This window comes from Periplaneta americana, chromosome 8 (assembly GCF_040183065.1).
Source record: "Periplaneta americana isolate PAMFEO1 chromosome 8, P.americana_PAMFEO1_priV1, whole genome shotgun sequence".
Lineage (NCBI taxonomy): Eukaryota > Metazoa > Arthropoda > Insecta > Blattodea > Blattidae > Periplaneta > Periplaneta americana.
Genome location: NC_091124.1, coordinates 163,499,885 through 163,515,242, shown reverse-complemented (window position 1 = coordinate 163,515,242; position 15,358 = coordinate 163,499,885). Strand labels below are relative to the sequence as shown.

At 31.6% G+C, this 15,358-nt stretch overlaps 1 protein-coding gene across 28 annotated transcripts in view; it reads left to right on the top strand.

Annotated features, from left to right (window-relative positions):
• The window catches only part of cac (calcium voltage-gated channel subunit cacophony), a 1,051,854-nt gene that overhangs the window by 785,347 nt on the left and 251,149 nt on the right, over positions 1–15,358 (top strand). For 4 of the 28 annotated variants that reach the window (XM_069834017.1, XM_069834003.1, XM_069834001.1 and 1 more), the window contains one exon: positions 14,187–14,297. The exons of the other annotated variants lie outside the window; for them this stretch is intronic. In XM_069834017.1, coding sequence (XP_069690118.1) covers positions 14,187–14,297 — 111 coding nt within the window. The remainder of the gene's footprint in view (positions 1–14,186; positions 14,298–15,358) is intronic. 28 annotated transcript variants of the gene reach the window in all.

Here is a 15,358-nt window from a genome sequence, read left to right as displayed (position 1 = left end):
GTTTTTAAATAAAGAAGGCCTTCACTTTTCTCCATGAGGAGAAATATTCCATTTGGGACTGGAATGTCTTTCATACTGTCATAACCAATAACATACACTAACTAGACTGCACGGAATCAGGAGCCATAGAGCATCAGGAAACTCTTTCGTATTTACATGAGTCACACTCATTATTATCCATAAAGTGGCAGAGGTGATGTGCTATGTTATCTTGTGTGTGTTGTCATCAATTCTGCAGTAACATCCTGCAAGCATCATGTCTTTTGAGTTTTATTTCCCATTTTCTTATGCGATGTGATTTTTTTTTAGTCGATATTATATGTACTGTAAGAAATTCACTAATAAGATAATCTTGGTAAAATAAACAAAATTCTAAGTATCACACTTTCACTTATAATATTCCAAAAAATACATACAAAACACATTAGGTTAATATTTCTTAATTCATAATGTGTTCTTGCTTATACATTTAAAAGAAGGAATTGTAATAGTTTGTTTCACAGACATATATATATATATATATATATATATATATATATATATATACATTTTCTAAATTCTTCTTTTAAAAGTAATAAAAGAAATGCCATTTAGACCAGGTAATTCTGGGATCTAAATTATGATAATTTTAAGAAATTAATCATATCTCAATTCATACGGTATATATATGAAACACATAGGTAAAATTATTTGGGTAACTTATCAAGTTACTTAGGGTAAAGATTTGATATATTACTTTTAATTTTTTTAAATAATCCGCATTCCTTCAATAATATTGTAATTGAACATTTTGTGAATTTCTCTTGCATAATTATGTAATATTAGGACTGACAGAGAGTATTCTCATATAGTAAACGAAAAAATAAAAAATATATTTAATTAAAATGTGTATGTACAAAAAAGACCAATATATTGTACTCAGTTTGCCTTTAAGCATAATTATGTCCATCCTACAAGAGTCGCTATTTCTTTCGATTAAATTTAAATTGTGTAATTGTGCTGTATTTGCAGTTCCTGTTACCTGATTATGGCAGAATTATTGCATATTCATTTTAAAATAATAACCAATGGCATAACATAATAATTGTATTATGCCTTATAAGCCTGTAAAGTGAATTGAGTAAAAAATTTACGTAGTTATACAAAACACACACATACCTTCAGTGAGTTTAACCTCCTTCACATAAGTGAGTAATTAAAAACTCATAGTTAACTTCTTCCTGTCGATCTGAGCACTAATAGGACCTAAATAAAGAACTACTAATGAAGATAGAATTAATTGCTGCTACTCTGATTGTAATTCATAAAATATTACTGAAATGATATGATTAACTTCTGCATATCTCAGCACTAATTCATAAAGACTTGCAATGATTGATAGAATTAATTACGTCAATCAATTTCTCAAGTGTTGCTAGCTAAGAAATAACGATAATTAATAGTTACCATCTGAGCCTTAATGAATAAGATTACCTACCTCTAATAATTAAAATAGTAATTCGGTATGTCTTATCGTGCTGTCTGTATAAATAATGCATTTCTGTCCTTAAACCTCTAAAGATTGTTTTGTTCTGTACAATGTCCGTCTCCTTTCCTATAATCATCTTACAGAGTTTGGATATTTTCTAAAAATTAAATACGTTTACATAAATCCTGTTTAACATATCTGATTACTTACTCCATACTAATTCAATCTCAGGTAATAAACTGATTCATTAAAGAAAATAAAAATGAAATTATAGTTTCGTTTTCAAAATATTTTGCATTTCTCCACAAATATGATTTATGCAATTATTCTGTTAGAAATTCATAATTATGTTATATCTATCGAACCATTAAACAGAACTGAATGTAATCAAATTTTACAATAGCTCTTTTCATTTTATCTTATCATTAAATTAAATCTCATAAAATAACGTTATTTAGTGATATAAAAATCTTATTCATTACATACTGGTAAAATTCTAAATTACTGTATTAGATGGGGGAAGTAGATATCAGTCATTTATATATTTTGTGATATCTAATTACAGGTAGAGTTTTACAAGGAACGATTGTCTCACAATAATAATAAATAAGGTCTAAACAAAAATATATTTTGCTTTATTCTTCGCCAGCGTTAAAATTTTTGTTCCTACAGTGAACGAAGCCAAAGATAATTTTTTTCATTTTAAAATGGCTATTTTACACCAATATTTTAATTAAATGGAACTGTAAAAGAAATTAAATTTAAAATTAATATTAATATATTTCACTAATCATATTATACTTCGGTTAATTTTAGTATTTGTGATTAATTATTTCACTTTAGTATAAAAACCGTGAACTCTTATCAATCATTTTAAATTTCTTCTTCTACCTGTAGTAGACATATAAACAGTGATACCGGTTCGATTCATATTTTTATTTTTCTTATTCATAATTCTTAGATTAAACATTTTAATAGTATATTCAGTATTTGTAGTACTTAGGCCTATTTTGTATTGAAATAGTGGGGTGGTTAGAAATTATGAAACATAATAACCCTACTTGTAATTTCTTTATACTGTTCTACTCATAACGTAAGGAAACAAAACAAATACTACGTGAAACTGTACTACAAATCGATAAATGCTTTGTAGTACTCACGAGTAATTATTTCTGTGACTCTTTTTTTTTTTTTAAGTACAGTACCGGTAGTTAACTTTCACTTACCGGTACATAACCTGAATTTCATTACTGTCCTTGTATGAGCTCGATGTAGGACCATATATTAAAATAACTCAACATTTTAATCCTATCCTACTTCGTTTCTGCCTTCTCAAGAGCTCATTTCTCATTTGTTACTTCCAACAGATACTTAATTGGCACTTTTAATTTGTCTATTTCGTGTCACATACTCCCATTTACCTCAGTCATTTTACTGTGTAGGAAACGATACTAAGGGTGAATCTGTTATAGCTGAATTGGCAAAAGAACGACTCTGGTACTTCTCCACAATGTTGCCAACAAGCATTACCATCATCATGTACAACTGTCGGAAGTTTATACTTGTATGCCTCTAAAATGTTGTATCTACAATAGTTCAGAGAAGAAGTATATGTAGAACGTACATAATACACTTCTGCACATATTATCTCCCACCACAAAGTGCCATGAACATGGCCATAAGTGGCAAGTTTGATTTTTGCTGCATCCCAAAGTTTACTATTGCTCCTTGAAGTTAGAGTAGTTTGTATTTGTATAACATTCCATGGTAACCATACATTGCTTCACAGCTAGAATATGGGACAAGTCAAAAAACTTAATACTATTATAAAGTCTTAATTTATAGTCACAGTCTAGATGAAATATATACAGAAGAGATTTACAATATAGTCTACTAGTACAACACAAAGTTTTAGTATCAATTTCATGAAGCGTTATTGAATATCATGAATTCACATACAGAATAGAAGGCGTGAGAAATTAGGTACTTCTTTAATTTGCCCCTAAATAATCTTATGTTTTGAGTTTCATTTTTTATATCAATAGGGAGACTATTAAAAATTTTTACTGCCATATAACGCACTCCTTTTTGATAGCATGATAGACTTGCCGATGGAATATGAAAGTCATTTTTTTGACGTGTATTTATGCTATGAACTGTTGAATTTGTTACAAAGTTTTCACGATTACATAAGAGGAAGGTTATTAATGAAAAGATATACTGACAAGCCATGGGCATTATTTGTAGTTTGTTGAAAATAGTCCTACAAGATTCCCTAGATTTGGCACCTACTATTATTCTAATTACTCTTTTATTCTTATGGTTAGCCTTACCATACATCAATTCATAAAAATGATGATTTTATCATGCCAAAGTCCGAATTGTTCAGAAGAAAATGAGTACAAGAATGTCTACAGAAATGACATTAAATAACTACTGTCTTTTAATAGCTTAATAACACTTGTAAAATCAGTGATGAATCCTAATCAATATTATCTATACCATTCCTCAGCTATACAGCTCTCTCGGGCGTCATTTTGTCCATAATTTTAATAGATACGTTACATTTCTAAGCAACTATTGGTAATTCTGAGTACTTACTAAATTTACTGAAAAGTAAGTTGCATTCAACAGATTTCTTCAGGAATAGCTCAAATTTCCATGGACATCTTTTCAAAGAGAACAAAGTACAAACTGCTTTATTGACCCATTGTAGACCTGTGAGATTTAACACTCTTTAAAGTGGAAAAGAAATGTTCAGCTGAAGATACAGTTAAAAATTGGGACATGCTACAATAGAATCCCTCTTAACTGGCATTAAAGGGACCAGGCTAGTTTCGGATACGAGAATTGAATAAACACTGGTACGGTATATACAAAAAAAGTTCATATTTCATGATGCCAAATATTGAAACTACAGCCATTTGAAGCTTATTTCTATATCACCTTGCTCATTACTGAATAAACATGAAAATTAAGGTTCGTGTGAACTTCTAATGTGGCAACACTGACAGTCCAAACATAACTAAATAAACATAAAAACTGTGTGGATTTTCTTTATTAAAACACATCACACAACACAAATAATACACTAATTTTAGGTTCGAATATTCACTGAAAATGAAAGTTCATGCGAACTTCCTAATGTAGCAACACTGATGGCCCGAAAATAATTAAATAAACATAAAAACTGTGTGGATTTTCTTTATTAAAACACATCACACAACACAAATAATACACTAATTTTAGGTTCGAATATTCACTGAAAATGAAAGTTCATGCGAACTTCCTAATGTAACAACACTGATGGCCCGAAAATAATTAAATAAACATAAAAACTGTGTGGATTTTCTTTATTAAAACACATCACACAACACAAATAATACATTAATTTTAGGTTCGAATATTCTCTGAAAATGAAAGTTCGTGCGAACTTCCTAAAGTGACAAAACTGACAGCCCAGACTGTGGCAATATGATAGATTTAAACTTTTTTTTTTTTTCGGCCCAGCCAAAAAGTGCTGTTGTTTTGGTATTGTCAGTTATTTGGTTGCCAGTTACGAGGGATTTTACTGTATTTGTAAATTTCAGGCACGACTCACAGCAAATTTCTTTCATTCATGATCTTTACTACCTCACTTGCATTATCTTTCCTTGAAATATTGATCTTACGAATTGTACTTAACATTCAATACATCGTATTTTGTAAAAATTTGAATCATAGCTTTTCAAAAGTGTTAAGCAAAGAAGAACTGGGAAAGATGTTTTGCAATCCATACATTTTTAAGAAGAGCAAAGAAAAGAAATTAAAACCTTCCAAGTCAGGAAAACTGTTTTGTATCTGATAAAGAATACTGTCCAAAATCTCATTGAATATTTTCCTAAACATTACTTTACTTGGTTTATTATTTTTTCCTTTTATTTTGTACATATTCATCTATCACTTCAATGCAAATACTTTGGAATCCTTCTCTTCTGAGTTTGTCTAACGTTTTCTTAGTTAGAATGACTGTAGAGTGACATTATTCAATATTAATAGAATTGTTTTGTAGTACATATTGAAGAGAACATCCTTATGAATGAAGATCACCAAAATGTTTTGAGGAGGAAGGCAGTATCCAACTTTATTCTCAAAAAATAGAGAAATACCTTGTAATTTCACTATTGTATCAGTTTTTATCATCACTGTTGTATATTGTCTCTTTGGTCTTACATAGTACTCACAAGACATGAGTTGAAGTTGCAGCTGTGTTGCTGGTAACTTCTTCTTATTAAAATTACACCTTTTGTTCGAATTTCAAAATAAATTACAGACTTGATGAAGTTTGGAAAAAAATCTTCACCTAGGAATACATGTAACAGCACTAAATTCAGAATGTGATGCTAGCAGTGAACAATTAATGCCTGTAGAAATGTTTCTTTCACTTTAGATTACAGCCGGTCTAAATAATCAGACAGTACGACCTCACTAATGCAGCCTATATCTGAGCACCCAAGTTTCTTACCTAACTTAAAATAATTTACTGTCCTGAGGCTGTGATTGTATAGTGCCTCAAATCTTCTTGCACTGACATCTGTAAGTCCATGAACTTTCTATAACTTCCCCAGATTTATTCACATACCGCAAAATTGTAGATAGTTGTGATTTGTTAACTGTGTCTGAGCACTTTCTAGATGAATAGCCACAAAATTAGCAGATGCAGGTTCTTTTGCTGTAACTATAAGTCTATCATAACGCCTCTAACAGCTTTGATTAAGTTATTCTGAATAGCAGATGAAGTTCTTTGGAAAACTGTTACATTTTGCAACTGTTCATTTAACAGTTGATCATATGTATTGAATATATCTAATGTTTCTATTGAATTGTAACTATTAAACGAATAGTCTGACTCATCACATCCTACACATGTTACACATCCTCTGCCCTCTTCCTCTAGAAAATTAAAACCGGGACGCTGTCATAGTGAGTAGTCTTATCAATCACTGCTCTTACTAATCTTATTATTTAAATAACTACATCTTTGTAGCTTATCAATCACTGCTCTTACTAATCTTATTGTTTAAATAACTACATCTTTGTAGCTGATTGAAGGTTCATTGCACAGGTAAAATCCTTAGGTAAGATGCTCAAGGGCATAGTTGAGGATATTTGAATTAATATTTTCACTGTCAGTATAGACAACATTACATATAAATTGTGTAAAATAAAAGTAAAAGTGACAAAAACAGTGCACTGAAAGACACTGCAATACCAAAAACACAGAAAGTGTGTTGAACATAATCCAAAATAAGCAGTATCATCAAAATCTGGTAATTATGAAGATATTAACTCTGTGTTTACAGTTGGAACCATCGATTCTGGCGAATGACGTTGCTGACAGTGCCAGTTGACGAGCTGTTTGTTGTCCTTCATGAATGAGTTGGCGATAATGTTTTCCTCCTCTAGTATCATTGTTATGAAACATACAAATGGACCACAGTACAGTCCGAGTGGATAATTTGTAGCGTGCCGCAAGCGACTTTCGTTCGCAATGATTTTACAGTACATCTGCAATTTTCAAATTAAAATATTAAGAACATTGCATAGTCAGAACCAAAAAATTGTGCTAATATTTATGACTTAATGGAGCGAGAGTTGAATTGTGTGCCCAAACATTCATAACAAATCTCAGAAAGTACAAGAACGAGTTGCGGAAGGAACAGGAATCTTCGACACGTCTGATTTTAAGAATGTAAAACCGAAAAGAGACACAGAAATAAGATCATTCGACACACCAGACAAGAAACCCCATGTTCCAAAAGGATTAATGAAAATATATGAATAACTTATGGAAATGTAATTAATTAATTTAATTCACGCATAACATGTGTTTACAAGGAATGGTAATCCTTGGACAATGAGGCGGTCTCTGAGCAATAGTTCACGAATAAAGTAGTCGACTCGATTCTTGTATTGTTTAGTGTGAGTCTGAGAGTTGTCGAGCTTGATGGATGATTTTTTTTTTACCGTGGTAATTCCTACACCTGTCTGTCGCATCTGCTGTTAACTGATTTAAATCCTTATTTATTAACTATGGAATGCAGAAAATGTGTAACTTTTTCACCATCTTCACAGTCTGTGTCAGCAATTTCGCTTCTTTTCCAAACAACGTCCTGTTTCTTTGTGGCTGTCTTCTGAAATGAAGGGCCAGGATTTGAAGTTCCCTTTTCGTTTTTTGTCTCCTAAACTACATCACCATTAGGAAGAGAACGGGTGAAAAATTGATAATATTTGGTAAAATATCAGACTTTTATTTTTTTTTATAAAAAATGAAGCTATGATGCCTACTTTACACTGTGACGAAATTTTAGAACCCTACGGTGGTTGTGTTCTTAATTACACCATCTAAAAAAAAAAGCGGCCATTAAGTTTAAAATGCATACAAACTTTAAAAAGCATTTCCTCGTACTTTTTTGCCCACTTCTCTGCATCCATGTTGCTAAGGATTCCACACATTTTATACCAGGACGCTGAAATTTTTACTGCATGTTCTTTAGAGTAGACTTAACGAAGTTATGTTCGCATTTTTTTCAAAAAAAGAAAATAGTTTTTGAATAAAAATAAAATGTTTGTTTGCGTTCTGTAAATAAAAATTTTAATAGCAACAACTTTATTTTTTTCTCTCTTACGTTATAAAGTAAAATTTAAAAAATGTGAGAACTTAGCAAATGCGAGAATATAGCAAAGATATTATAAAAAAGCAGACATGATGCTTAAAATTTGGGGGAGATGAAAAATTTCGAAAATATGCAAGTTATTATTATCATTATCATTGTTACTATTGTTGTATTTTATTTTTAATTTCAAAGTATATTAAAGACTAGTATACAATATTTAATGAAATTTTTAATATAAATAAAACCTATTTTTGTCCCACTACACCACTTTAGGGATAAATTCGGACAAATTAATGCCATATTCGTATTCTGTAATCCCAAAGAACCCCAGATAATCGACTTTCGTCGAGATCGGACGACATGTAGTGAGTAAACTTCATTTTACATTTTAAGTCTTTACGTCAGCTAGTTCAAAATATTCAAATGAATTTTTAAAACCACCAACTCCTTTCTCTCTCCTCTCTGCTCCGTTAGGGGATAAACAACTCTCAAAAGTTATTTGAAAGGAGTACATGAAGTTGAATTTTTTTTACATTCCTTATGCATTATGGAAACAATTCTGAGAGATGAGATGATTAGTCTAATGATTACAGTAACCCAATTTTATAAAGTAGCTTTTGTTTCAGATTTAAAGGCTGCATGTCTGGTGGTTCAAAAAATAAATCAGTATGCCTGTAATTATTTTGATCATTACTATCTGCCATTTTCCATCCCTTATTGTTTCTATTTCGTAAAACTCTGTCTTATCTTTTGACTAAGGATTAATAGAACCTATACACAGGCTTTAAGGAGATTTATAGTGATTAGTCAGTTAATCTGTTATACAATAGTTTTTTATTACGTAAATTGTCTTTTTGCTTTATAGTAAGAAAAGATTATCCAATTAAGCAGCGGGAACTGAAATTATATAAAAAATGGTGTCCCGGGAACTGGTCCCATTTCATATGCATACACACATAATTATAACTACTGTAATATTTGCTTAGTTTTTGGAGGTGACTGTCCACAGTCCACTAGAATAGTCGGGCATGTTTACTCTTATGTCCTACCCATTCCAGCTGCGACAGAGATAACCGATCTTGCAGCGGTGAGTAACTCGCTCTTGAGTTCAGATTAAGAAAATCCATCGCTGTGCCCACTATAGTATGGATTTGCGTAGTGTACCATGATATTCAGTCCCAGCATCCCAATTAATAAATTAAATAATGTACATTTTAGGAAATTTCTAGAAAAATACATAGAAAATTAGTGGATTTTCAGTGATGAGCAACATACAATGTCCTAATGAAACACGAAAAAATATCAGACAATAAGAATATCTTTTACTACATCATGCACCAATAACATCATGTGCTATTGAAAGAATTTCTTGCAATATAAAATCATTTCAAGTGACATCCACATATGTTCAAGTTCTGTAACTTATGAATGCACGTTATTATTCACTGCAAAGATCGCAACAAAAATGAACATCACAGCTCAAGCATGTATTTACTAGTAAAGCTTCAGAATGTCGGGAGTTGACTGTATTCCACAAACACGCAGCGACATGTTGTTTATATCCTTATCCGCTGCATTATCTGTGTTTGGCGTACTATAAACCCAATCTGTCTTTAACTTCAATCTTTAGGTAGCTGGAATACGGAGCCTAGTGATTTTAATATTATGGTTCAAATGAAATGTAAGAAAAAAGGAAAATCCTCCAGAAACAAAGAGTACAGCTTGTTTTTCGTACTCTCAGTGAGTTGACTGAAGCACATGCTTCGGTTCCATGTAAATATGATAACACCTGAAAGAGTGTAACCATAATAATGTAAAGAAAACCCTGTAACAGATTAGATAATCATGTTTGTACATTCATGGAAATGCCAGAGTTGTTCTTTTAGCTTTATTATTGTCGCCACATAGGACAGTGATCTCTGCATAGAGAGAACTATATTTTTGTGGGGTTGCAATGCCTTTTAGTCATACTCACGTGCTTCTACCAGGATGAAAGATATTTTCCACATGTAAGAAATATTTTGACTAGAAATTGCAATTATTTATGGTTTACTTTCTGTGCTGTATACTTTTGACAGGTGTCAGTGTTACTTAGAGTTGTATAACAAGATGAAACAGTTATATTAATAATTCACTAACATGCAATAGAAAATCAAATTAACATGTTATATACAAAGTAAAGTCGTCATCATCATCATTATCATCATCATCATCATCATCATCATCACCTTCATCATAACTATCATGGAATTAGGCAATATGACCCATTCTGGTTTCAGTCATCCAAAGTTTCTTCAGAAGATACTCTTTTTTCTTCCGCTATGTGTCTTGTATTTGAGAATTAATATTGGAATTCTGTCCCTGTTCGTTCTTTGTACATTGGATCCAGTTGGTTTTGCATTTATTAATTTTTGTCAAAATGGGTTCAGTTTTTAATTAATTGTGAATGTCTTCATTATATTTGTGATCCTGCCATATTTATCTGCTTTTCTTAACAATTTCATTTCATAAAGTAAGGTCTACAGATATTTATATTTCGAGCATGAGAGAAATTTTTATTGAAAGATTTTTATGATGGAAACTTCAAGTATAAATAAGCACAGAAATGTGATTATGTCATAAAATTAAGTGTTGATATTTGTCTCTAATAGGAACACATTTCAACTTTTGAATTCTTAAGCAATGCTGACACAAATTTACTTGCTCTGAATTCTCGCAGAATCAGTGCTAGAATCAAACTCCTCTATATTTGGGATGATGAGCTTCAGTATTTCATCCAGTACTGTTTTCTTAAAAATTTTTTCTTCTGTAGGTTTTGATAGGAAGACCAACTTGCTTCCTGGAACGAAACATGTAGCACTGCAATTCACATGGCATATTATTAATTTACCTCCCTTACCACCTTTTAAGCCGTCTGCTGTCCAGCAATGTTTTCTTCGCATAGTTTGGTTGAGCTGGGTTTTATCGAGGTAAATGGCTACACCGGTGCATTTACATTTTGTGTGATGTTATGCGTTGTCCTTAAAAACCTGACTTGAGCAATATTGTGGTTTTATCTGTTCCATTAAAATCTTTCTTCCATCGTTGTATTTCTTATATCTGAATCCCATGTCCTTCAATATTCAAAACATAACCGAATTTTTCCTCCATACTAAATAGCCTCTCCATTTCACCACAGTTGAAGATTCACCCCTCTCACACATTTGCGCTTCAATACATCTTCGTGGAAATCATCTAAGTTGCAAACTCTTTTCTTCGATTTTTGCTTTTCTGCAAAAGATGAGAACTTGTTCATTATACATCTTGCGGCATATCTTGAGTGATGTCAACTGTTACACTGGAAGTGGGTGGTACCTATTACGCATGTGTTACACTGATTTTTACATTCCAGCTACCACATATCAGTTGTATTAGATGAGGTATGTGATTAATGTTTGTAGTTTGCAATATACGAGTGTCTGTTCTTTCTTTATTTCTAACATCTACTGACATCACTCAGCGCTCAAGATATACCACACGATGTGTACTTTTCCTCACCTCACCTGCAATCCGAATGCCGATATTGCAGGCTGCTGCTGTTCTCCCCTGTCACTTGGCAGCTTCTATTACTTGCATGCCTGCTTCTATCATGCGCTGTACAGGCCTCCTCACTTGTCTTTTTACTACTTTTTTCTTGAAGTTTCCTTCAGAAATCACTGAACTATTATTGTGTAACAATAATACGACATTCCTCATATAATTTGTCACGAAACTAACAATAATAAAAAAACAGTTAAACTGAACTGCCACATGAGTGAAATTTACAGTAAAAGAGTAGAAGTTGGATGAATCTGATTGGTTCGTATAGAGCATGTGACGGCACATTCATGGCCACCATCGCTCCTATGTGGCGAGTATAATATTGTAAGTAAATTTCTTCATCTCACTATACATTCCAATTGTCTAAAACTGTATTATTCTTAGTTCAATATTTAATCTAAAAAATAATATTCAGGATTTTGTAGCAATATGAATTCTGTAAGAAAATGAAATTATTGTGCCGTAGTTCAAATGAGTTGTAATTTTGATCAATGATAACAGACTTACAGGCTTCTGAGATACCATTTTTGTTTGCAATTTAAAATGTTTAATTTCTTAGAAATGACTGTAATATACGGATTTCTTACTGATTATTATTATGATTTTGTGAACTTTTTGAATATGTTTGCTGCTATAATCAATATTTTGCAGTATTTCCTTCTAATATAAGGCGAGTAAAAAGTATGGAAACTGCTTGTAGCTTTCTTATTTTTAATTTTTTGAAGTTAATAGGAGGTGAAAAAATAAATATTTCGAACATGTTTTCAAAAACTATTTTTCATATATAAAGAATGTGCCAAGGAGTCTTTTTTTTTAAGGGCATCATGTACTTATTTTTCAATTTTTTGGTTCTTTAGGTGTCAAAACGTACAACATTATATTTTTTTTTACCATTTATAAGCTATTATTTTGTAAAAATTACCTCAAATTTATTATCTTAGTGTATGTGTACATAACAAAGAGAACTGCTTCCATATATCAATTTATCACTATGGAGAATAAGGGAACCATAAATTAAATAATCATATAAACCTAATCAAAAACAATAGGCTACGGTAATAGGAAAAGGACCCAAAGAGAGGTTAGCTGATCATCATTATCAATAACTTCATTTCGTTCAATTTATGTAAGATTGGCTGTGATTCATTCATGAAAGAGCCATTGTTATTCAGTTGTTCTTGATTAAACCTTCTCTGTGATTATTTAATTCATAATCCCCTTATTCATAATAATAAATTTATATACTGAAGCATAACAAAAAGATATGCTTCAGTATATCAATTTTACATTAGGATTATACATTTGAGGCAATTTTTACGAAACAATAGTTTATAAATAGTAAAAATGTAAATATATGATTTTCTACATCTTGAGATCTGAAGAATCCAAACATAGAAAAATAAGTACATGGCACCATTTGAAAAAAAAAAAAAAAAGCACTCCTTGGCACAGCCCTTTATAAACAAAAACTAGTTTTCAGAACATTCTTTTCTTCATCTCCTATAACTATGTACTGTATATAGTTTATTCATTAAATTAAAAACAGGAAAGCTACAAATAGTGTTCTATACTTTCTGCTTACCTTATGTAATTCATATTTAATATTGTGACACGAAAAGGACAACAATCTAATTTTCAGTAAAAAGTACATTCATTTTAATCACACTCAGGTTTATTTATTTTTTTTTTATTGGCCTTAATATTTCAGTAGCTGTGTTTAATAAAAAGATAGCACTTCTACCTTTGCCACTCTAAAATAGCTTGCTTAAACAAAATTATACACATTTCTTTTTGGATAACTGTAATATTTCTAATATTATAGGTAACAAAACTTAGCATATTCTTAGTAGTGACTATAAGTGATATTTAGACCCGTGGAATTTCAGTAGAATGAGATATGGAGCACATTACAGAACTGTACATTTCTCTTTGCTATTAGTATTTTATGCATGTCTTGACAATGAGGCACTACTGTATTTATCTAATGTCACATAACAGTATAGCATAGATATTAATTAGGTACTTATAAAGGAGTGACTTAATTGTTCACTGTTCGTTTTTATTTTTTAATTTATTGTGTGTGACGATAAATTCATTCATTCATTAGGCGCAAAATTGCTCTTTCACTTACATATAATACTCATCAGCAGAGATGAAGAGCAGTATGGATGAAGTGAACACACACACACATTGGTCAAGGAACGGAAACTGGAGTTAAGTGTAATTTGAAGGTGACTGATGTGTATGTATATATTTATAATTTTAAACGATGATGTAAAAACTTGATCTCATTAGTTAAAGTCAAAGTAACTTACTAATACTGTAAAAATGTAATCATATACAATTTTTTTAAGATATACGCTCCAGTCTCAATGTAAAGTAGTAAATAATTTAAGAGAAACACTCCTGATTCTCTGCACAACGTAATACACAAACACGACAAGCAGTAGAATTGCTAACTTGTACATGTTCTGTTTGTCTAGTACCACGACGCCCCACCACTGCTAGCCGATATCCTCCATATCATGAACTCGCTGTTCACCCTGTTCTTCCTCATAGAATGCCTGTTGAAACTGATCGCGTACGGATGCAAGGTGAAGCCCGTTATTAAAGTCTAACCTACAACACGCTCTCAACATCGCTTGTGTACCGAGTTAGGAGGTGGCCTGCTGGTTACGCAACTAGCCACTCTTAGAGATGTCAGTTAGAGATTACAAGTTTTTTTTATTCTATATATGGTAATTTAGATAACAGATGTGTGTAGCTGGATGCAGTAGTAAGCTAGCCCATTCAGAATTTAGATTGGACCTGCTCCTTCTAAGCATTCCTATTATTATAAAATGCTAGAATAGCTAACATTAGTTTAAGATCTTTCCCAAGAATTTAATAACATAAATATAGGGGAGAGTCGGGTAGTATCGGACAGTGCGTTTCTTTCATCTACCACCATATGGTAGTACCTGAATGACATGGTTACGTTTCTCTATGCGACATCACAGAAACGTAACCAGGTTTCGTGTGGTATCATCGTGTGGTAGATGAAAGAAACTCACTGTCCGATATTACCCGATGTCCGATACTACCCGACTCTCCCCTACTATTTTCATTTTAATGGTTGTGCGTCTTTATTTATTTATTTATTTATTTTTGTAAGTGATAGAGTGACCGGCCCTGTATGCAATCTCTTATTAAAAGGAAGAGTATAACTCAAGTTTTTTTGCCTTAGGTCATTGATAAGGAAGTTGGCCTGTTCCATTTTGATTTCAGAATACATAGTCTGTTATAAAATTACTAAAACAAAAATAATTATAATAGAGAGTAGTGCATTTGATTATGATAATGATATAATTTCTCCTTTTTGTAAGGTAATTTACTTTTGATATTAATATCAGTTGCTATTTAATTGTTCAATTTGATTTCAGGTTTAACAAAAAATGAATTAACAAAAGAAACCTTTTTATAGAAAGAGTTACAGATTTTGTACCTATGGAATCAAGCTCCAAAAATTGATACTCATTGCTCTGTTTAGTGTGTGTGCGTGCGTGCATGCACTTAATCGCTTTTAAAGATGGTCTATAACGCACTGTCATATAGCAAAGTTGATCATGCCAAAATATTACATAATTTCAATCTGATGTGTTTTCTAACATGATAG